Here is a 22,356-nt window from a genome sequence, read left to right as displayed (position 1 = left end):
CGAGTCCAAAGTTTTGCTTCAATGCTCTCTCGACCCCGCCCCTCTCCCGCCGTTCAGGTAGGGGGATTGGTTGTGGATTTGGCATGTCACAGGGGTCTTTGTGACGTCACCGTAGTCCTAGCCAACTGGACTTCTAAGACCAGCCAGACCCCAACCCACCTCATACGCAGCTGGTCCAGGAGGGAACGGGGAGCACCTGGCCGAAATTCAGAAGAGTTTCCATGGATCCAAGATGTGAGCCCATTAGAATTTAAAACCTAGCAAAAACTGATTATGAGAAGTGAAAAGAGGTGCTGCCCAGTGATAAATTTCTCCCCCACTTATAAAAATAGTCCCAAATAGAACTGTAAAATTAAACTGGATTAAATACAGTTCATAAAATACAAAGGGGGGAGGGCAGGTTATTATCATTACCATGATAGGTATTTCCCTAGGAGATTTTTTTTTCTAAGAGAGAAACTGCTAAGCATCCCATATTATGGCATGAACTATTAACCCAGGGGTTCTCAAAGTGGGGGTCAGGAGGTTATTACATGGGGTCACGAGCTGTCAGCCTCCACCCCAAATCCTGCTTTGCCTCCAGCATTTATAATGGTGTTAAATATATAAAAATGTGTTTTTAATGTATAAGGGGGGGGGTCACACTCAGAGGCTTGCTATGTGAAAGGGATATGCATCCGAAGAAGTGGGCTGCAGTCCACGAAAGCTTATGCTCTAATAAATTTGTTAGTCTCTAAGGTGCCACAAGTACTCCTGTTCTTCTTTTTGCGGATACAGACTAACACGGCTGCTACTCTGAAATATGTGAAAGGGGTCACCAGTACAAAAGTTTGAGAACCCCTGTATTAACCTTAAGGAGGTTTGGATCAGTGAAATGCTCCAAAGTTCAAATGCTTTTCTGAAATATTTGAACTATTTTGGTTTGCAAAAATCAGCTCTCTCACAAAAATTCTGATAAGTCTATTTTCAGTCTTTCTAGAAATACTGTGAAAATTGCCTTTTCTTATGTTATTTTGGCTTATATGCCTCTGATCCAACCAGGACCAGCAAGTGTAAAGGTGCATGAAAATTGGTCAGGGAGAGGTTTGGTCTAAGACAGGGACAGGCAAACTTTTTGGCCTGAGAGCCACATCGGGTTTCCAAAATTGTATGGAGGGCCGGTTAGTGGAGGCTGTGCCTCCCCAAACAGCCAGGCGTGGCCCAGCCCTATCTAGTCCCCCCCTGCTTCTCGTCCCCTGACAGCCCCCCTGGGACTCCTGCACCATCCAACCCCCGCCAGCTCCATCCACCACCCCCCACTCCCTGTCCCCTGACTGCCCCCCGCTGTCCCATCCGACCCCTCCTCTCATTCCTGACTGCCCCCCAGGACCCCTGCCCCCATTCAACCCCCCTGTTCACCACCCTTTGACCGCCCCGACCCCTATCCACATCCCCACCCCCGACCACCACCCCAAACTCCCCTGCCCTCTATCCAACCCCCCCACTCCCTGCCCCCTTACCGTGCTGCTTGGAGCACCGGTGGCTGGCAGCGCTACAGCCGCGCCACCCAGAGCCAGGTGACAGGGCTGCCTGTCCTGGTGCTATAGCCATCCATGCCACCACGCAGCACAGAGCAACGGGTCAGGCCACAGCTCTACAGCTGCGCTGCCCAGCAAGAGCTCGCAGCCCCGCCACCCAGAGCATTGTGCCGGCAGTGCAGTGAGCTGAGGCTGCGGGGGAGGGGGAGCAGCAGGGCAGGGGCTGGGGGCTAGCATCCTGGGGCAGGAGCTCAGGGGCCGGGCAGGAGGGTCCCGTGGGCTGGATGTGGCCCGCGAGCCATAGTTTGCCCACCTCTGCTCTAAGAACTGTGTGAAATCCTGGCTCCATTGAAATCAATGGCAAAATTCCCATTGACTTCAATAAGGCCAGGATTTAATCCCAGACCTTTTTAATGCAAACCAGTTCATCCATCGCTAATACTAAACTCTGGTGATTTAAAAAAAAAGATGAACACAAATATTTATAAAGTCATCCTTATTTTGTTACAGTTTATTTTAAATTGAAAGCGTACTTTGTCATGTCATGTCATGCTATCAAAAATACTAGGGCTTCCTCAGAGTAGGAGACCTGGATCAGTGGATTCTGCCTTAGATCTGAAAATCTTTTACTAGGAGTTGGATCAGGCCCTTACTTCTCCGCTGTGAACATAGTGAGCACACAGTCCTGTTTATGGCAGAAGAGTCTGACCAATACCACCACTGTGGCTCCATATGCTCTTCTGCTTGTCCCTTATTCTAAACTGATACCCCAATCACTGATACTCCAATCACCATGATAGATGGACAAGCAGGGGCCTTCTATTCTGGAGGCCATGGCAGGTCTGAATTACAGAATTCTCATACATAGGTTACATAAATCAGTAGTACTATCACTCCCAGAAGTCCTTTTACCCTTCCTTATTAGGAATAACTACTCACTACTTTCAAGAAGAGTTTACTTGGCAGAATATATATATCGGGCGCAGGAATTTCACAGGCTTCAATTGAAGCTTTCTCTGAGTAAAGATTGCTACTCTATAAAGGCAGATATATATACACACTCATATACCCATTATGTAGTATGTAGTGTAGATTATGTGGTCTCTGTCTTATATATACGGGTGTATATAATATTATAAAATCTTTCTTTACTCCGACAAAACTCCAACCGAACCCAATGGATTTCCCAATTTTCAGTCCTCACTAGATCACATTTCTCTACATATGTCATAATAATGTCTTAATATTCAATACAAAAGACAAGGTGGGTGAGATCTTTTATTGGACCAATTTCTGTTGTTGGAAGAGACAAGCTTTCAAACTTCACCAACAGAAGTTGGTCCAATAAAAGATATTACCTCACCCACCTTGTCTCTCTCATATCCTGGGACCAACATGGTTGCCACAACCCTGTTAATAACCAGTACACAGACAGTTTGATCACTGCTTGCTTGTTTGTTGGTGTGTTAGAAAAATGAAAGTGGAGGCCAGCCTTTTGCTACCATTGTTTGTGGTTTATGCTAGGTGAAATGAAAAGGGTTACAATCTTTTATTTATAGATGTTTCCCCACCATCCAGTATGTAAAGATGAAGACTATCAAAAGTTTTTGACTTTGGCAGTAATCAGTAAATCAGAGGTCGATGCTTTTACTCAGCAGCCTTTAAATACAATGAGTGAAGGAGATGCCATTTCCCTCAGCAATGCTTCTCTGCAGGTGACCCACCGCGATTCTCTTAACGTTAAAAGCAGCAGTACAGCTTCAGAGATCTCTCAGGTATGTACGTCATAGAGCTACTTTGGGATATCTCTAAATTCTCCCATGCCAGTTTCTGGTATTAGTTCACATGGAAATTAAATATCCCATGAATATTTTTACCAAAGGAGAAGGGGAATTACATGCTGGTATCCTAACAGATATTCTCCCCCAGTAAGGCAGTTTTTCATGGTTTTGTGTGAGCTATTGTTAAGACAGTAGTGTGTCTTTGCTTTCTACACAGCATTAGGAATATGAGGAAACCAGACACAGTTGGGTTCCAAATAACTGTAGTTACTAAATATATAAGTATACGAGGCCTAGCTCCATATATACAGCATTGCTCTGTTAGGGTTCTGGTGGTGTCAAAAATAGAAGAGAGGAACTAAAGGGCTCCCAAACTATTTAAAGCACTACTGCCCAGTACCTATACACTGCAGAGAGCTGCAACGTTTCTTCCAGCCTTAACGTTCTATTAGTATGTACATCGTTTTGACGCAACGTGATTTGAGATCAGGGCCGGCGCAACCCATTAGGCGACCTAGGCGGTCGCCTAGGGCACTACAATTTGGGGGGTGGCGACCGTGGCGGTATTTCGGCGGCGGGACCTTCCGCCGCCTCTGTGGGAGGCGGCATTTCGGGGCAGGACCTTACGCCTGGGCGGCAGAAAAGCTGGCGGCGCTCCTGTTTGAGATGCCTTGAGTATGAAAGGCAGCATATGAAAACAAACTGTATTCTTACTTATTATTATACTGTAATATCTAAGAAACCCAGTCCAGGATCAGGGCCCCATTATGCTTGGCACTGTACAGTGCCAAGTAACAAAAAAAGGGAGTCCCTGCCCCAAAGGGCTCACAGTCTAGGTATTCTATATATACTTTTTGCTTAAAGTGAATCTAATGCTTATGAAGGATTGATGGTCCTGGAGGCTGAAGTTCTTTATGTGTCAACAAAATAAGTGAAGCGTGAGTAGCAGCAGCGTAAGCTTCCTCATGCTGTCCTGTCAGCATGCTGGTGACCCTGACTTAGAGGGGACCAGCAGTGAGAGTGTAGATCATTCCCTGTGCCCGTTCAGTCTTTGCCTCTCTGCTGATGCTGCCAGAGAGAACTAGGAGCTGGGCTGAGTTCACCCTCTCATTTCTTTTAGGATCAACTATCACATGGTTTCAGCTACTGCTGATCACCTGGGATAGGTTTGAAGTAGAGACTTGCAGGTTTATTCCATTATATATTTAATAAGGAACTCTTCAAGTAAACATGGTGATTCATTTGAATGACTGGGTATGAGCTTGCTTGTAACATTGATTATTAACTATTTCCTACTCTAGAGATACTTTCTCATATTTGCTTTTATTCCCTTCTTTCCTCAAGGCCTCCGTGTGGGTGACCATCTCTCTAGCCAGGGTGGGCTGGATATGGCTTCTTTAGGAGGCTAACAATGCTCATTCTGAAACAGCCATAGAAGGTGATGCAAGTGACTCCCTAAGGAATATGTGACACCTGTGAGAGGGTTGATTTCAGTGAAGCTCCTACTTCTGGAAGCAGGCAGCAAAAGTGCCATGCCCTCAGGAGGACGATCTTATATTTAAAGGACTGTGCTGGGTCTCAGGAGATCAGCTTTCATTCCTGGCTCTGCCACAGACTTCCTGTGTGACCTGGCACAAATCACTTAATATCTCTGTGACTCAGTTCCCTAGCTGTGAAATGGGGAAAATAACAATTCCTTACCTCACAGAGGTGTTGTGAGAATAAATAAACTCAGATAGTGTGTTGATGGATATCCCATTGATATCTAGATAGCCAATGAAACAGAGGGGAAGCTGTAACTTATTGGACTGAGCAGAGGGCTGGAGTTCAGAGATCAGGATTCTAATTTCTGCTCTGCTATTTTCTTGTGGTGTGACCTGACCTACATGGCTGTGCAGGGCTGTAAGACAACCCCCACACCACCACCACCTCTGTGCAGCCTCCCCATGTCTCGTTGGTCTCAAGCACAGATGGGAGGAAGCAGGGGCTGCATGCCCAGAACTTTTTCCCCACCCCCATACAGGTCAGCAGGGAGTGGACAGAGAGGACTAACTTGCAGCTCTACCCCCACTCAACATGCCAGCTGGCATAAGTGAGCTGGCATGGGGGGAGCTGTAATCTACTACTGATCACAGTCAGTATCAGATTTTTACTAACCTCCAGGAACAAGGATTTGTAGCTATGCACTGCTCCATACACAGGGTGGTGCCTAAAAGCTCAATCTAACCCTAAACCTCTCTGTGCCTCAGTTCATGATGACGCTTGCTCATCTTTGGCTAGGAAAAGCAAATACACTGTGATTCACACTTACTGAAGAAAATAAACAGAAAAATCGTGTGTAGTGACTCTTTTTGTGATGAGTGAGGCCTTGCTACCAGCTGAAGATCCAAGTGATGAGGATTGTTAAGGAGTCCCCTTTCTGTGTTTACAGGATGAAACACAGAATGCGAGGCAGAAAGGGGATCCTGGCTGCAGACTCTACAAAGGAGATCATCTTTTTGAGCCAGAGTTGGAAAATTTGATATACAGTATGTTTAGGGTTACCATATTTCAGCGAGCAAAAAAGAGGACGGGAGGAGCCCCGCCCTAGCCCCGCCCCTGCCCCTCCCACTTCCCGCCCCCCCCTGACCTCCCAACCCTCCCCCCGTTCCTTGTCCCCTGACTACCCCCTCCTGGGACCCCTGCCCCTAACTGCCCCCCAGGACTATCTAAGCCTCCCTGCCTCTTGTCCCCTGACTGCCCCAACCTTTATCCACACCCCCACCCCCAGACAGACCCCTGGGACTCCCACGCCCCATCCAACCACTCCCCACCCACTGACAGCCCCCCCCCAGAACTCCCAACCCATCTAAACCCCTCTGCTCCCTGTCCCCTGACTGCTCCGATCCCTCTCCGCACTCCTGCCCCCTGACAGCCCCCCCCAGAACTCCCAACCCATCTAAACCCCTCTGCTCCCTGTCCCCTGACTGCTCCGATCCCTCTCTCCACTCCTGCCCCCTGACAGCTCCCCCCCAGAACTCCCAGCCCCCTACCCCCCCCCGCTCCTTGTCCCCTAACTGCCCCCTCCTAAGACCCCCCCCAACTGCCCCCCAGGACCCTACCCCCTACCTGTACCCTGACTGCCCAAAACTTTCTCCACTCTCCCCAAAAAGCCCCCCCCGTTTCTTGACCTCCACCTCCAGAACCTTCCTGCCCCCTGACCTCCTTACCCTGCTGCTCAGAACAGAGTGTTGGGCTCTGTGCAGCCGAGCCGGACACGTGGCTGAGCTCCCCAGCACAACAAAACCCGGTCTGGCCCTGCACAACAAAACCCGGTCTGGCCCTGCACAGTGTTGCCGGACTGGGCTGCAAGGCAGCTGCTGGCTCAGAATGCAGGGCGGATCCGGCTCCTCTACAGCTGCTCCTGAGTCCAGCCCGGGACTTCCCTGCAGCCCTCCCAGCCACTCTCTGCTAATCCCGGACATTGTGAGTGCTTTACAAATTCCCCCCGGACGCTATTTTTAGCACACAAAAGGAGGACATGTCTGGGGAAATCCGGACGTATGGTAACCCTAAGTATGTTCCTCTTTGGCAATGAATCAGGAAATAGAAAGAACTTTAACTGTCTTTCTTTTATAGTGTCCCTAAGTGTGCTACAGTGGCCCTTTGCAGAAGGTATAGAAAGACTCACTCCCTTCCCCAAAGCACATGAGGCCTGGTCCAGAGTCTATTGATATCAATAGAAAGCTCCTTTTGATTTTAATACATTTTAGATCAAGCACTTACCATCTACCTTTCAGATGTGACATTAGTAAGGGAGATAAGCAGTAGAGACAGGATGGAGCAAGGAGGTTTGGAAACAGTAGGAATATAATCAAGATACTGTTTAAGCAAAGGTGTATTTATTTACATAAAAACACAACTATGTCAACAGGACAGAAAATAACCTAGAGAAGAAACATGAGGTCCATATTCAATTCACCAACACACAATTTTCACTTGTAAATTGCAGTGAATAATAAATTCCCTTCCACTGTGTCCATGGTGACACTGAAATGAGATAATTTGGTCCTCACAGCTGTTCCTGACTTGTCAGACCTTCATTCCGTGCAGGCTCACTGATGACTCAGAATAGGCTGCCACAACACGCTGCTGCCTACTCCTATGAGCTGGAGCAACATGCACGCCCAACTAGCACTTGCTGCTGACAGCCGCATATGTGCTTGCTGGCTGCGGGGGCTGCACACACCCACTAGCTGGCAGATTACCTTTTCTAGAGGCTAGAGGCCCAGATCCCCAGCTGGGATATCAGCATAGCTCCACTGAAGTCAATGGAATTACATTGACTTACACCAGCTAAGGATCTGGCCCATAGCATGCAAGCCAGCATGCTAGTCATAAGTACCTCCTAGTATTGCTTTGAGCATTAGGATTGATTCTGCTCTGCTGCTTGCTCCAGTATAAAAGGCTCCCTATACCCTGTTTCCCTTTACATGCTAGCACAATAGAGGCCAGGATCCAGTCCACAGCATGCTAATTTTTTTGCATCATTCACTATTCTCCAACCTTGTAGGCTAAATTCTTCCCTCACATGCACATTGATTTCAGTGGATGTTGTACACATGTATCTGAGGGCTGAAATTTGAATGTGCTAACATAATCCCTGGTGTGAGCATTCACGCAGTTGCATCATCATGTTCAGGTTAGGTTATTTCTGATCAGAAAGCCATGTAAACTGAAGGGAAATCATATACCTGTTGTGCTAACCTGAAACAGAACAGCATACCTCTCCCCAGTTACAGTGTGATATTTCCATTAATGTTCTATGAACCAGTTCCAATGTATTTACTCAATCCCATCCTGACTATGTGCAGATTTTGAAGACTCTTCACAGAAAGTTTTGACACCATTATGTGATACAAGAACATGCCTTAGCAACAAGGGCTCTCTGTATGTAGCAGACTGGAAGGAATCCTCAGATAATGAAAGAATATTCTTCCCCAGGGAGGAATCATTATCCAAAGGAGAATCAACACAACACAGCAAAATGCTGTACTGGTCAAAGGAAAGCTCCATTACTGGAAAAGACTTGATTAAAAAAGCATCATGGGAAACTGAGAATGAGGAAGTTTCACTGGCAAAAGAATGGTTACCTCTGGAAGATGATCCAATTGTGATAATGGGGGAGTCATTGCTGGAGTGCATTGTTAAGGAATCCCCCATAAAAGAAGTGTCTTATTTTCTCACTCAACCCACAGGCTCTTTAATAAAGAAAAATCCGTGTTTTGTTACTGAAGAATTATTTTTCAGAGAGGACAACTTTAACTTGACTGGCAAAGCAGCCAGTCAAGAAGGAAATATGGTAAGACTTCAAACTGCAATCCACAAGAAAGTGGAAGCATGTTGATGAAAACGATGTTCCCTATTATAGCTAGTGGTGATATTTGAAATGATGTGTATACCTAATCGTACACTTTGTGGGAGAGTAGTGCACCTCCTTGATGTATGATGTTATTAATAATAGAGTCGATGTATTCTATATCCCCCCTTGATACTACAGTTGGGTGCATTAGAAATGCCTATTGAATTAACTGAGCCCTGAATTTTCTGAGAGCATATTTTCACTGATGTACAGATTCAGTTTACAAACACTTACCTTCTTTTGGCAGACAGCCACTGAACAACATGTTGACTGTGCAGAGAACTTGAAGGATATTTCTCCAGTCTCTTTGGATGAAAACATAGAATATATTCGAGCTCTGATGAAATCAAATAGACTCATGAAAGAAAATATCAAGAGCAACTTACTACATAGTTGCAACAAAGAGGAAAGTGTTGGCGGCAGCGTTCTGTCTGAGTCTGTGAGATGCCTTTTATTTATAATTTTTCTATCCTTTTAGCCACAGATATGTAACAAGAGGAAGACATTTTTAGTTTAAATGAGTTGAAAAGCTGCATAAAAATGTGTGGGCCAAATTCTGTTCCCATTTACTATTAGTTTTATGATAGCATCTGAGAACTCTCAATCAAAAATCAGGGCCTTCTTGTGTTAGGCATCACTGATACCCAGTTCTGTCCCACTGAAGTCAGTGGAGTTGCCCAGCAGAATGGAAAGCAGAATTTGGCCCTTTATCTCTCTTTTGGTTGAGTTGTACCATCATTGAGTGAAATCTCCCTTATGTAGGGCATACAGAAATTCAACACATACATTAAAAAGCAACAGAGAGTCCTGTGGCACCTTTAAGACTAACAGAAGTATTGGGAGCATAAACTTTCGTGGGTAAGAACCTCACTTCTTCAGATGCAAGAAGTGAGGTTCTTACCCACGAAAGCTTATGCTCCCAATACTTCTGTTAGTCTTAAAGGTGCCACAGGACTCTCTGTTGCTTTTTACAGATTCAGACTAACACGGCTACCCCTCTGATACTTAACATATACATTGTTAAACGGATCAGTGAAAGTCACTTTTTATCTGTGATCTTGTTTACCCTTTCAACTTAAATGCTCTCTGTCTCCACTTTCATGCTATCCTGTGTAATAGCAGTGCCTGATAGTTTGAATTTTTAAAATTCTTGTTGTAAGATGGTTGCTCAACACAATTTAGAACCCAAACCTACAATGGCATCCTTGTGAGCCCCATTCATTTCCTTGGGGCTCTGCACAGACACAGTGGCCATGGGTGCCATTGCAGGACTGGGGCCCTACAGAGATGCTGTTTTTTATTCATTGTCAGTCCAGGAAAATACACAGCATCCTGTTTCTGGTTGGGAAAGATTCTGTGTCTTGAATTTATTGCAATTTTATTTTTTGCCATTACAAAAATGAGCTGTTAATAATTTCAAAAGAAAAAATGATTATAAAAAGTGTTTTTGAAAATTTATATTTATCTATTAACCTTGTTTTGGTTTGCTTTGTAATGCCTGGGCCAGATTGATTCAGTTCTCAGATAAGTAATACTTCCATTTGAGTTAATGGAAATGCAGTGTGAGTAAGGAGGACTGACTAAAGAGGGAGGATATGACCTCCTGTTTGTAATGGTAAAATGGCAACAATATTGGTTCTCTTACAGTAAATGGAACTCATTCAAATTATCCTCAGGTGAATTAGTCAGGTAAGGCAGACAGTCACAGCCAATCAAGTCATGTATGCTTTTGTTTTTCTAGTAAGTTGACAATAGGTTGTGGTTGTCCCCCAGGGAGAATGTATATCTGAAGAGTCTTTATTCCATCTTTCTGAGAAGTCACTCGATGGCCAAGAAGAATGCAAGCAAGGGGACACAGGTAGTAAAGGAATTCTCCCATCTCATAGTACAAGAAGCCACTGCCTGAGTCCCTATGAAGCATCCTTTAATATGTCTGAGACAAAAAACTCAGAGCTTGGCCCAGAGAAATGGCAATTTCAGGAGGGGGATGTGGACTTGAATGAGGTCATCAAGGGATTAGAACAGGACCAGCAAACGCAGCAAACCCAAATCATGGATCTTCAGTATGATAATATTTTTTTGGAAAAGAAGATTAAAGAAATAGAGAAGCTGCTGCTTGAAGAGGGGTGTGTAGACTTGGACAAAGTCATAAAGAAGGTAGAACAGGACCAAAAGAAACAGCAGACCCAAATCATGGATCTTTACTATGATAACATTTCTTTGGAGACCAAGATTAAACAGCTAGAGGTGGAAATTGTCCAGCAGCTGCATTTTATAGACACCATAAACAAGCTGAAGAAGAACATTGAAGATCTAATTGAAGCAAAGGACAAGATCACTGTGGAGAAGTCTGAGACTGACAGCTGCCTGAAGAATGTGCAGGAGGCTTTATCCAGTGCCAGGGACCATCTTGAGGAAGCTGGAGCTGAAAGAAAAGCCCTTCTGCTGCAGCTGGAAAAACTTAAAACCGATTATAGTCTCCTTCAGGAAAAGCATGAGGCAGAGATGGAGCAGAAGATCAAATCTACGACCCAGTGCTTACAGATGGATCAGACTATACGCAGGAAAGAGCAAGAAATACAAGAGCTGCAGCATCTTAAACAAAAACTGGAGCATGAGGTCAAGACTGCTACTTCCGCCTTGCACAGACTAAGGGAAGAAAAGGAGAATGCAGAGAAACAACTCCTGTCCCTTCAGGCAGAACTTCAGAGACAGAAAGACGACAGGCTGGCAGAAAGGCAGCAGTTGGAGTCCAAATATAACAAGCTGGTTACTCAGATTAAAATCCTGCAAACAGAATCTGAAAATGAGCGGGCTGAGACAGAGAAAATGCAACAACAGATCAGTGCATTCAAAATAGAGAACCAAGAGCTTCAGCAACAGATAGTGAAAGACAGAGAGCAAAATCATTTTCTCCAGCTTGAAACTGCCAGGTGGAAAGAGCAGTATGACAAAATCAGGGAGTCACAGATAGTAAAGGTATTAGTATGCACTTTGGATCCTTGACGTACTGTATTACTGTAAAAAGTAAAAGAACCTATGTCATTTAGAATAGAATAGAAAGCCCAGCTGCCTTATACACTCAATGACCACCATGTGCCTTTCCTTCACTTTTTTAGATGGGGTGAAATTCACCTCTCCACAGAAGCTCAGCACAAGGCCTGTGCCCCATTTAAGACCTACTTTGAAGGCTTCAGTGGTACACAGGCCTTGATCTGCCTCTGTATACAGAGGTGAATTTCACCCGAAGAGCACATAGCAAACACACACACTTGCATAAAATGCAAGTCACACGTAGCTGCTAAATGCAACTTTTACAGTCTGAATATTGTGGTTGTGAGCACTGATTATGTATTTAAAATCCCCCACTGAAATAAATATGGTGCTCAAAATGTGTGTGTTTGGAGGGGGGAGAGAATTTTGGTCCCCTAAAAAGTAGTATTTTTCTATCTTTTTTTCCCCTTTTCTCATGAAAGGCGGGAGTATGGCTCTGAGTCAGGGGTGGGCAAACTACGTTCCGCAGGCTAGATCTGGCTGGTGAGCCGTTTTAAGCTGTCCCCAAGCTCCCACTGCGGAGAGGGATCTGGGGCTTGCCCTGCTCCGGCGCTGTAGCCAGGGTGCCGGGTCGGGGGCTGCACCATGCGTCATGGCCCCACTCCAGCACTCTAACAGTGTCGGGGGCCACTCCACGCATAGGAGCCAGAGAAGGGACATGCCACTGCTTTGGGGAGCTGCTTGAGGTAAGCACCGCTCGGAGCCCACACTTCTGTGCCTCTCCCCACACCCCAACCCCCTACCCCAGCCCTGATCCTCCTCCTGCTCTCCAAACCCCTCGATCCCAGCATGGAGCACCCTCCTGCACCCCAAACCTTTCATCCCCAGCCCCACCCCAGAGCCCGCATCCCCAACCAGAACCTGCACCCCTGCCCCAGCCATGTTCTCCCTACCACCCTCTGAACCCCTTGGTCCCAGCCCAGAGCACCCTCCTACACCCCAAACTCCTCATCCCCAGCCCGCACCCCCTCCAGCACCCCAACCCCAATTTTGTGAGCATTCATGGCCCGCCATACAATTTCTATTCCCCAATGTGGCCCTCAGGCCAAAAAGTTTGCCCACCCCTGGTCTGAGTAAATGAGCCTTTGTATTGAGCAGAGATATAAGCAGCATATGTTGATTTCTTCTTTAATTTTTCTGTCTGCATGCTAGGAGCAGATGCAGTATCAAATGATCCAAACACTCAGACATAAAATTGGCATACAGAAGGAAGAACTAAGGAAGAAAGAAGAAGAAATAGAGTGGAAGATGCACATTCTGGGGAGGTTTCTTCTGGTATGTTAGGACATGTGCTGTCCTTTCTTAGAAGAATGCTTTATTATAGAAATAGCAGTTACACTTTCATGTCTACAGATGACATAGTCCTTTTCTTCCCTACTTATGCAAAACTCCCATTAACTCCAGTGGGAATTCTGAGTGAGTAAGAAGTGCAGGAACAGGACTAAGTACTAAGACTTCTATCCGAAAAAAGTACTTAATCATGTGCTTATCTTTAAGTACATGGGACTACTCCTGCAATTAAAAGATACGCATATGTTTAAGTGCTTTGCTGGATTGGGGTCTAAGCCAGGAAATATGTTTTATACAGTGACTCACACAAATGTTGGACTACATAGAATGGAGATAAGTTTTACAGTTTTTAATTTGAAGTGTACAGTAAATTAAAGTGGAAAAATAGGTGTGTCCACATCCACCTGCGCCTCCCTCAATGGAGCAGATGAAAGAATGGAATTGCATACCAAATTTGTCCCAAATTATGTCAGAGGGAGGGGGATTCAGCGAATGTGGCATCATACCTTTTTCCTCCAGCATTGCAGAAACCTCTGTACATGATTTTGGCATGACTGAGTCATCCTCCTGCTTCGCTCTCCCACCACCTCTTGGGATGTACTATCTTATGCAGACTCCAGCTCTGTGTTGTCAAACTCTCAGAACGGGGATTGATCCAGTGGGGAGCTAGTAGGAGCAGTTACTAAGAAAGTCAGGGAGAACCAGGAATAGTGAGGAACCACTGGACTTTTGCATGAATGTATCACCCTTCTGTTGATGTGTGAGACCAGCAGGGTGGACCTACAGATCTCCGGATGTAACTTGGGTAGGAGAGACACACTGCTTGTTCTGTGGGAACTGAAAGCTCCACTTCCCTAAGGTTCCCCAACACTCATGGTGTGCTAGGTACTTTCCAAATACAAAAGAAGGCATGGGGAAGGAATTCTGGTAAATAGGAATATGCCCTCAATGGCCATGTAGGAAATCTTTGTCAGAACCTGAAGTATACAAGGATCATTGTAAAAACTAAGAGCACAGCGTCATGTACTCATGTTCAGTCCCAAGATTTCACTCTGAAGCTTCCCTTATGAATGGTAACTATAGCTGGTGAGAATCCTGTGTTGCATGTAGCTTTCTTTTCTTTGGTAACGCTAGTTATGCACACTACTTGCATTTTCATTTGGAAGGCAGCCTTTGTCCTGTAATCTGACAGACCTCAATGTGTCCTTACAGGATATGAAGTCGATGCATTCTGATTTAATCCAGAAAAACCTCCACAGCGAAGAAGACCGTTTCAGTTCTCCATGTGTGCAGCGAGCATCCCAGCTTCTATCTAAAATTCGGAGCCTTTTGTCCCTCACAGAGGGACTACTTACCTGCCAGGTAATGCAAAATAGCCCTGTCAATGCCTATCTACACAAGTCCTAGGCACTGATTTCAGATCCATTCGGAGCTAGTCACCTGGTATTCACTCTTGCTGTATTTTTCCAATAATTTAAAATAAAGGAATTTCAGACATGTCTTGAAAACAAACAAAAATACCCTATTATTTTAACTCCTCCCTGCAACTTTAACCAGTCACAGTTACGCGGCTGAGCTCCCATTCCCTTGCTAAGTTGGTACTCTAGCTTGGAAGCGAATTTAGGTTGCTGGTTCCAAGGCAACATTTTCTGTCCATGTATGGAAGGGCAAGAAGAAGAAAAACAGATGGAGATGTACCTGAAACACCTTCTAGCATTGCCTACCTGCCAAAACCCCACTCAGACTATTCCCTTCCACTGACAAATGGGTGGAATAAATGTTTTAACACTGCTTTCATTGTTGTTCAGGACTGTCGGTCCCGCACCTTTCATGAGCATTAAATTCACACACACACACGACGTGTTAAAAGAAAAATAATTGTGGCTGAGTATAATGAACAATATCAAATTATTGCTCCCCTCTTATCTGTAAGCCTCTATGGTCTTGACTACAATAGGGGCATTTTTGGTAACACCGGTTCAGCTCCACCAACGTAACGATGCTGAGAGCCAGGGTGTAAACTAGGCTCCATGTTGCTGCCAGCATTTTAAGCACTGTGCGTTAGACCAAATGTGTATCTAAGATCTGCTGCTTAAGAAAGCCTTCTGGTGAGTGAGTGCTGGTGAGTTACTAACACTGGTGGAGCTGAAATAGGGTTAGCAACAAGGTTGCATTTTGAGCAATGCTCCTGGTGTAGGCTTGGCTTAGCCACAGGTGTCAAACCAGGAAAGAAACATTTTCAGTGGTTGCTTCTGGCTCCTTTTACTTAATTCCCAGGGGAGCTGATTTGGTAGCTATGAAGTGTCCTCTATCTATGGAACAGATGGCTGCCATTAAGAGTGGGGCCATTAAAATTTCCATGTGACTCCTGAGCAATTGTATAAAGAATGTGAAAATTCCTGCATTAAGTTCACATTGTTTCTTTATAGACAATGTCTACTGGAAACAGAAGAATGTGTCGGAGATAAACAGTGTTGGAGATGTAGGGCCAAATTCTCTAGCCTGTTTAGCCCACTTGTGCCATGCTGGCAGCACTAAGGGGCACACAAAAAGCTTATGCTCCAATTCATCTGTTAGTCTTAAAGGTGCCACAGGACTCTCTGTTGCTTTTTATTGATTTCAGTGGGGCCAGGATTTCACCCCTGCTACATAGACTGTGAAATAATAACACCTTTCAAAAATGTTGACTCCTTCCCTAGATGCAATGGTATAAAATAGCTTCTTCCTTCCATTGTCTCCCTAAGGCTCCAATCCTGCATTGAGCAGCATGTGGGCAGAGCCCACAGGAATCCAGGTGGGTGCAGTGATTCACCCATGCAGTTCACATTGCAGGAACAGGGCCTATGTTTGTAAAAGCGGGGCTTGCCTACATGGTGAGTTAGTGTGCAGCAAGCCAGGGTGTGAATCTACAGCACACTGACCTGCCGTGCATTAACTTGCTGAGTGGACCCTGCTACCATGCCTAAAAGTTCCATAGTGTGCGCTGACATACTCGGTTTGAATCTTGCTAGAGGTAGCAGGAGTCTGTATGACATTCCTTATGATAAACTTTTAAAAAATATATCAGTAATTTTCCTATTTCAGTACCATAGGGAGAGCTTGGAAGCCTAAGTCTCCCCTCTCATCTAGGACCTGACTCAGTGTCCATTGAAGTCAATGGGAATCAGGCGAATAATGATTGGTAATACAGTATGTGGCATGTACAGGAAATGGAGCACTGGCCTATTCTGTTCAAACCATACTGAAGACCTTTAAAGTTGTATGGACTCCTTACATGGCAGAACAGCTACAAGCCCCATGGAAGAAGAGAAGAGATAGAAATGGACAATATAAAACTCATATTGGACTAATTTTAGTTCAGTGTTTGAAAAGAGTAAAGAATTTTCAAAACCCAAGGATCAGTGAAGTGGTGAATTCTTCCTCAGTTGTGTAGCTGTTTCATGATGTACAACAGCATTACTGGCTATTCCTATATGGGATATGTTTGTTATTTAATCATTTAATTTCTTAATATGTCTATATTTTATTCAATATTTTGAGTGTTTATTTAAGCCCTCTTTGACAAATTCAGAGCAGAACAAAGGACAAAATTGAAACCAGGGGTCAAATCCTACACAACTGGACTGGGATTCAGGAGATCTGGGTTCAGTTTCTGTCACAGACATCCTGTATGACATTGGTCAAGTCACTGAGTCCTGGTCCTTCAACTAACTGCATGTAGTGGCAGTGAGCCCATGTGGAGCCCCAGTGAAGAGAAGTGATCTATTATGGGTGTACTGCTGCAATCGCACATCATCAGTTGCGGGACCAGGGTTTTACTCTCTCTATGCTTCAGTTCCCATCTATCAAAGGGGAATAAGATTCCATTTTTCCCATCCCTTAGTTTGTCTAGTCTAATTGGATGGTAAGCTTTTTGAGATAGAGGATGTGTCTTGCTAAGTGTATGTACAGTGGCTAACATAATGGGCCTGTAGTTGCTATTGTAATAAAAATTGCACACATAAAATTCCAAAGGAGAACAGCTCCCACTTTGACTTCAAGCCTACCCTTCAATTTTAGTCACAGGCAAATCCTTGGGGAGTCTTTGGGAGGGAGAGAGAGAATTTTTATTCCCCTCAATCCTTCCTTTCTGTCATTCATTTTTTACTTATTTCAAGAGTCCACCTATTGCTCTAGGAATTTTTATAATAGATAAGGTAACACTGAAATCATTATATGTAATAAACTAAATCTCCCACCACTGGCATAATTATGTTTTCCCACCACAGTAATCCTAGCTAACCTTCCCTTCCCTACATTATTCAATCCATGTCCTTCAAGTCATGCTTCCCAAACAGGAAGAGAAGAAAGATGGTCCTTTACAGCATGTCGTGAAGGTTCACAAATCTGTGCTCTGGTAAACCAAGGGGGAAGTAAGTTCTAGAGTCACGGATCCCTCATGGAAAATGTCCTATCAGCAGGCCCTTCCTGTTTAAGCCAGGGCTCTCCAGCTACAAAAATCTTCACTGATCACAGATGAGGTTGTGCCACAAGGTGAGGGAGCCAATCTCTCAGGTAGGCAGGTGGTTCCAAACCATTTGGGACAATGTAAGTTAAAACAGACATCTTAAACTCCACCTGCAAACTAACAAGCAGCCGGTGCAGATCACAGGGTACTGCTCTTACATGATTAAAAGCCTGGTGGTTGGACTTCCAGCAAAGAACCTCTAGATGTGAACTATCTCTGGGCAGGCCATCAGGATGTCACTGAACAACAATATTAGGTGTTCTTTCCCCTTAAAGTCACTACTGTTCCTAGCACTATCTGGCCTAGGGAACAAGTTCAGAACCTGATGGTTCTGAACAGACCTCAGTTAGGCCTGGTAAATCTCATTAGTCTGACTATTTAAACATTGTTAATGCTGTCCCTCTGTTATGCTTACTAGGACATGGATTCTACCACTGAATATTCCAAGAAGAGTGAAATGATTACTGAATTTGGTGAAAAAATGAAGAACGTCACCCTTAAAAAGAAAACCTTGGAGAAAGAGGTAAATCTTCCCTCATTCTTGGTGAAGGTAGAAGTGAGGGCTCCTGCCAGCCCAGACTGTCCCGAGAAGAAAGACAGATTCAGCAAAATAACAAGACAATGTTAGGTGATGTCTTCTTGGGGAATGACTATGAAAATGATTTCTGAGACTCAAACTGTCCTCATCAAGGTCTGAATCTCTGTTTGGTCCCTGATGAAGAAGGTGCAATCCTCAAAAGCTTACCCATTTAATTCTGAATTATTCCAATAAAAGGCATCACCTATAATTTCATGATGTTGTTGTTTTTTATCATTCTAATTCCTGCTGAGATATGTTCCCAAATTTCTGGGGCAAACTCAGCAAAACAGTGCCCTTGATCTGTGGGTCTGGGTATTATATCCCTCTGTTAATCACCTTTTAAATTGGCCAAGAGGTTCCACTGGAGTGTAAGTCAAAACTCCAGTCAAAATATTTTATACAGTAGAATCATTTACTCAGCAACCTTACAGATAGATAGCATGGCTGCTTAATTGGGAAGACTGCCAAGAACAAACTCAGGCAATGTATTTCAATGACGCTAAAGAATGGGGATAAATGGCAGATACATTGCCGTATGCTAATAACAATACTGCATGCAGTGTCCATACCTTCTGTACTGGTCCACTAGGAGGAGCTAGAACCAAGCCCATTGTGGTGAAGCATTCAAGCTCCATTGCTAGTACTGTGGATGGAGAATACTCTGCATCTACAAATCCTGCCACCCTACCTTGTGCTGCACAGTGGTAGAACTTACTCTGTGTATGTTTCTAAATGGAATCAAATTGTTCTCCCACTTAACCTTGAATGGCTGGTTAAACTGACTTATCTTGGGAACCTGGCTTCTGATCCTCACATTTCATTCTGGATACCACCTTATAAATAGGCTTTTATAAACATACCATTTTACAGAGTGAATATGCCCCTGTATTGATACCAAAATATTGTTACAAGAGATGACAGTGCAGTTGGAGCTCTGAATTTCTTTAAAAGGAATGTCAGTTGCTGCAGTCTATTACTGCTATAAAATGTCTCTTAATGTACCCAGGTTTGCTGTTCTCTCTGAAGAAAAGAGGAAATGGATTTGAAAATCAAAATAAATAAAAAAGAAATTAATGAACAGATCTGTAGCCAGCCCCAGGGGAGAGATGGGTTACAGCAGGGGTTAGGGTCTAACAGGCACGCTTGATCCTTAAGGCCCAGATCCTGCAATTATCTCCATGCAGCTGTACCCCTGCATCAGTGCATGGATTGGGGCCTAAGATGGGAAGTGATAAAAATTGTTGGATGAACATAGTGATGGGCATGATACAAAAATCTGAACAGAATAAATTGGATACATTTGTTAGCTGTGCTTCCTTCTGGGGATACTGAAGTAATATAAATAATGTACTACCCAGGCTCTGTGCATCATTTATAAAGCAGTATTTTTTGGTTGGGAGTCTCTCCACTCAAGATTTGCTTGTGTGATTGATAGTTTTTCTACGATGTCTGTGTTAAAAATAAATTATACTTGAGTGGCATATATTCTCTCTCTCACGTACACTTTAATCACTGTAACTGTTTAGTTACAGAAACACAGGGAAAGCATAGCAGCCATGAGAGAGTTAATTATTCATGAGAAAGCTTCCCAAGATCAAGTGACTGAGGTGAGTTCAACATTATCAACAGTTACAGAAATTAAAGGTAGTAGGTTGGTTTTTTTGGTCAGTATTAATATAATATACGGTTATATTAAAATAGAATATGACTTAGTTCCCCAGGGACAGGATTATCTCATACTGTGGGTGTGGCTAGAGAGTGTGATTGCCGTTTAAGCAGATGAACCCAAACTGGCTTTAATCTAGCTGGCTTGGGTTCTGGAGTGAAGCTGCGGCAGCACAGGCTGTACAGGCCCACCCAGAACTCTGGATAATGACTTTAAGGGCAAGCCTATGCTAAGCATGCGCTGCTGCAGCTTCACTACTCCAGGATCTGAGCTAGCTAAATTAAAGTTAGCTCAGGAAAGTCTATTCGAGCTGCACACCCTGTGATTGTTCCTAGGCATACCCTTTGTATTTGTATAGAGCCTAATAGAATAGGGTCTCAGTCCTGATTTAGGGCCCTGGGTGCTAAGAAGAATACACTACTACTAATGGTACAATAAAAACAAGATGTATGTATCCGAGTGCTGCCGGCTTTGCACCTGCTGCTGTGCCCCGTTGAGGACACATATGCAGGGAACTTTGGGGAAGGAGTTTCAGTGCATAGGTACAATAACAGTTGGGTGTGTTTGGATGCACTGCACTAATACATATAAACCAAACTGTCTCATGAAGTCACACTGCTCTGTTGCAGGGCAAGACAGCACTAGTGGTGCTACCCCATTCATTAACATAGTGACTTGCCTAGTTTAGACAGGCCTCCTGTTTCACTCTTCCTTTCTCTTTCCAAATTTCATGCCTTATCTGTAAAAGACCTGTTATATTTTTATTGACTGTCAAGAAGACAAGGTGCAGGTAAGTCAGGATTCAAAATTGGATGTGTTTGCTTCCCAGCACCCATACTCCATTGCCACATGCCTCACCTCTCCTAGCTGGCTATAGTCCAGTTGGGGATTGCCTGAGGGAGTCAAACTTTGGTCATTTGCTCTCCACTCCCAGTCCCGATATACCCCTGGCACCAGGGCCTGCAGAGAAGGCAGCCTAGAGCCCTGTCTGACATCTGTGTGCCATCTGGGGACATCCAATGCTGGGGGAATTCCTTGCATGGGAATTAAAATTAAGGCTACGTTTATATCATGGAGGTCATGGAAGTCACGGAATCTGACTTCCAGAGACCCCCATGACATTCTCTGCTTCAGTCCGGGGGGCTGCGGGACTCTGGAGCTGGCAGCCAGCGGGGCCCTGGCAGGGTTCCAGCGACAAGCGACACCAGCGACAGGGGGCCCCCTGCAAGGTGCCAGCAACAGTCTCCTGAGGGGACCCTCCTTGGGGTTCCAGTGACAGGTGACAGCCTTGTGCGGGGCCACAGGGGCATCTCAGGCAAGCGGCTGGGGGTGTCCCATTTTCTCTTTAGGAAATATGGTCACTCTGCAGCTCCCAGTCACCTTGGAAAAGGTCCCCCTGCAGCCTCTAGCTGCTGTGGGCGGAGGGGAACCCCACAGCTCCCAGCCACCACAGTAGCAGGGGAAACCATGGAGCTGCAGCAGCAGCAAAAGTCACAGAGAGGTCATGGCTTCCGTGAACTTTTGTTTATTGCCCGTGACCTGTCCATGACTTTTACTAAAAATAACCATGACAAAATCTTAGCCTTAATTATAGTGAGTCTCAGCTTCCTTTACATTGCCTGAGAGTCACAAAGGGAGTGGAGTTGGGGTGAGATTTTGCGTCATAATCTTTTTACATTTTACACTTCAAAAAGTTATATCAGAATGAGTAGAGCTCTGTGGATCAGTCACTTTTACCAAACATTTTAAATTATGGGATGTAGTCTTTAGGAAAACTTAAACATACTAAATAGAGGGTTTGAGTTATTAGTGCATTACTCCAGTTTTAGGTAAGTGTAACACTTCTAAAATCAGCAGAATTACACCAGTTTACACCTGGATTAACAAGTAGAGAATCAAGCACAGAGACTATATTGTCCTAATTTTGACAAGCACATTTTTTAAAAATTTAGTGGGTTGAAGACCAAACTAATCTTTGGTAGATTGTGTGGTTTGGATAATAGTTGTAAAAATAGACTAATTACATTATGGAACTTGAAATCCATTATTATAGAAAAGGAAACAAGTCTAATGACTAATATTGGATTTGACCCAATTTTCCTTAATGGCACATTTATACATAGGATGCAGGTGCTGGTCAAGAGGAAACTGGGAACGGCACAGAACTGCTTGATTTGCTGAGAACAAAACTGGATGAATACCATAACCAAAGTGATGACCTCCATTGCCAGGTGAGGAAACCAGTATCTGACAGAATAAGGCCTTGGAAGTTATTTTTGTTGGAAATCAGTGTACAATACCGCTTTGTCACACTGAATTCTAGTTCCCTTCCTAAGTCTGGTGAACCTTCTATACTCCTATGGATATATGTACATACACACACAAACATAAACACATTCTGGTGGTGATAAGTAATGGCATTTTCTATTTATAGTGCTTGCCATCTGGGAGCCTCAAAATACTTTACAAATATTGATTTATGCCTCACAATACCCTGTAAGTACAAGCAACGTTATCCTCACTTTACAGTTTGGGAACTGAGACAAGTGACAAATAAAGG

General features: G+C 44.4%; 1 protein-coding gene across 1 annotated transcript in view; it reads left to right on the top strand.

Moving 5' to 3' along the window:
* The first annotated feature begins 126 nt into the window (after window positions 1-126).
* Window positions 127-22,356, top strand: part of CAGE1 (cancer antigen 1) — a 30,509-nt gene continuing 8,279 nt past the window's right edge. Inside the window, exons 1-11 of the mRNA XM_065584935.1 lie at window positions 127-234; window positions 3,077-3,292; window positions 5,730-5,826; window positions 8,152-8,639; window positions 8,947-9,138; window positions 10,473-11,678; window positions 12,906-13,028; window positions 14,256-14,405; window positions 17,969-18,073; window positions 19,657-19,737; window positions 21,920-22,027. Coding sequence (XP_065441007.1) covers window positions 3,077-3,292; window positions 5,730-5,826; window positions 8,152-8,639; window positions 8,947-9,138; window positions 10,473-11,678; window positions 12,906-13,028; window positions 14,256-14,405; window positions 17,969-18,073; window positions 19,657-19,737; window positions 21,920-22,027 — 2,766 coding nt within the window. The 5' untranslated portion in view covers window positions 127-234. The remainder of the gene's footprint in view (window positions 235-3,076; window positions 3,293-5,729; window positions 5,827-8,151; window positions 8,640-8,946; window positions 9,139-10,472; window positions 11,679-12,905; window positions 13,029-14,255; window positions 14,406-17,968; window positions 18,074-19,656; window positions 19,738-21,919; window positions 22,028-22,356) is intronic.

This window comes from Chrysemys picta, chromosome 2 (genome assembly GCF_011386835.1).
Source record: "Chrysemys picta bellii isolate R12L10 chromosome 2, ASM1138683v2, whole genome shotgun sequence".
Taxonomy (NCBI): Eukaryota; Metazoa; Chordata; order Testudines; family Emydidae; genus Chrysemys; species Chrysemys picta.
The sequence above is the reverse complement of the archived record's forward strand: the minus strand, read 5'-3'. Positions and strand labels throughout refer to the sequence as shown.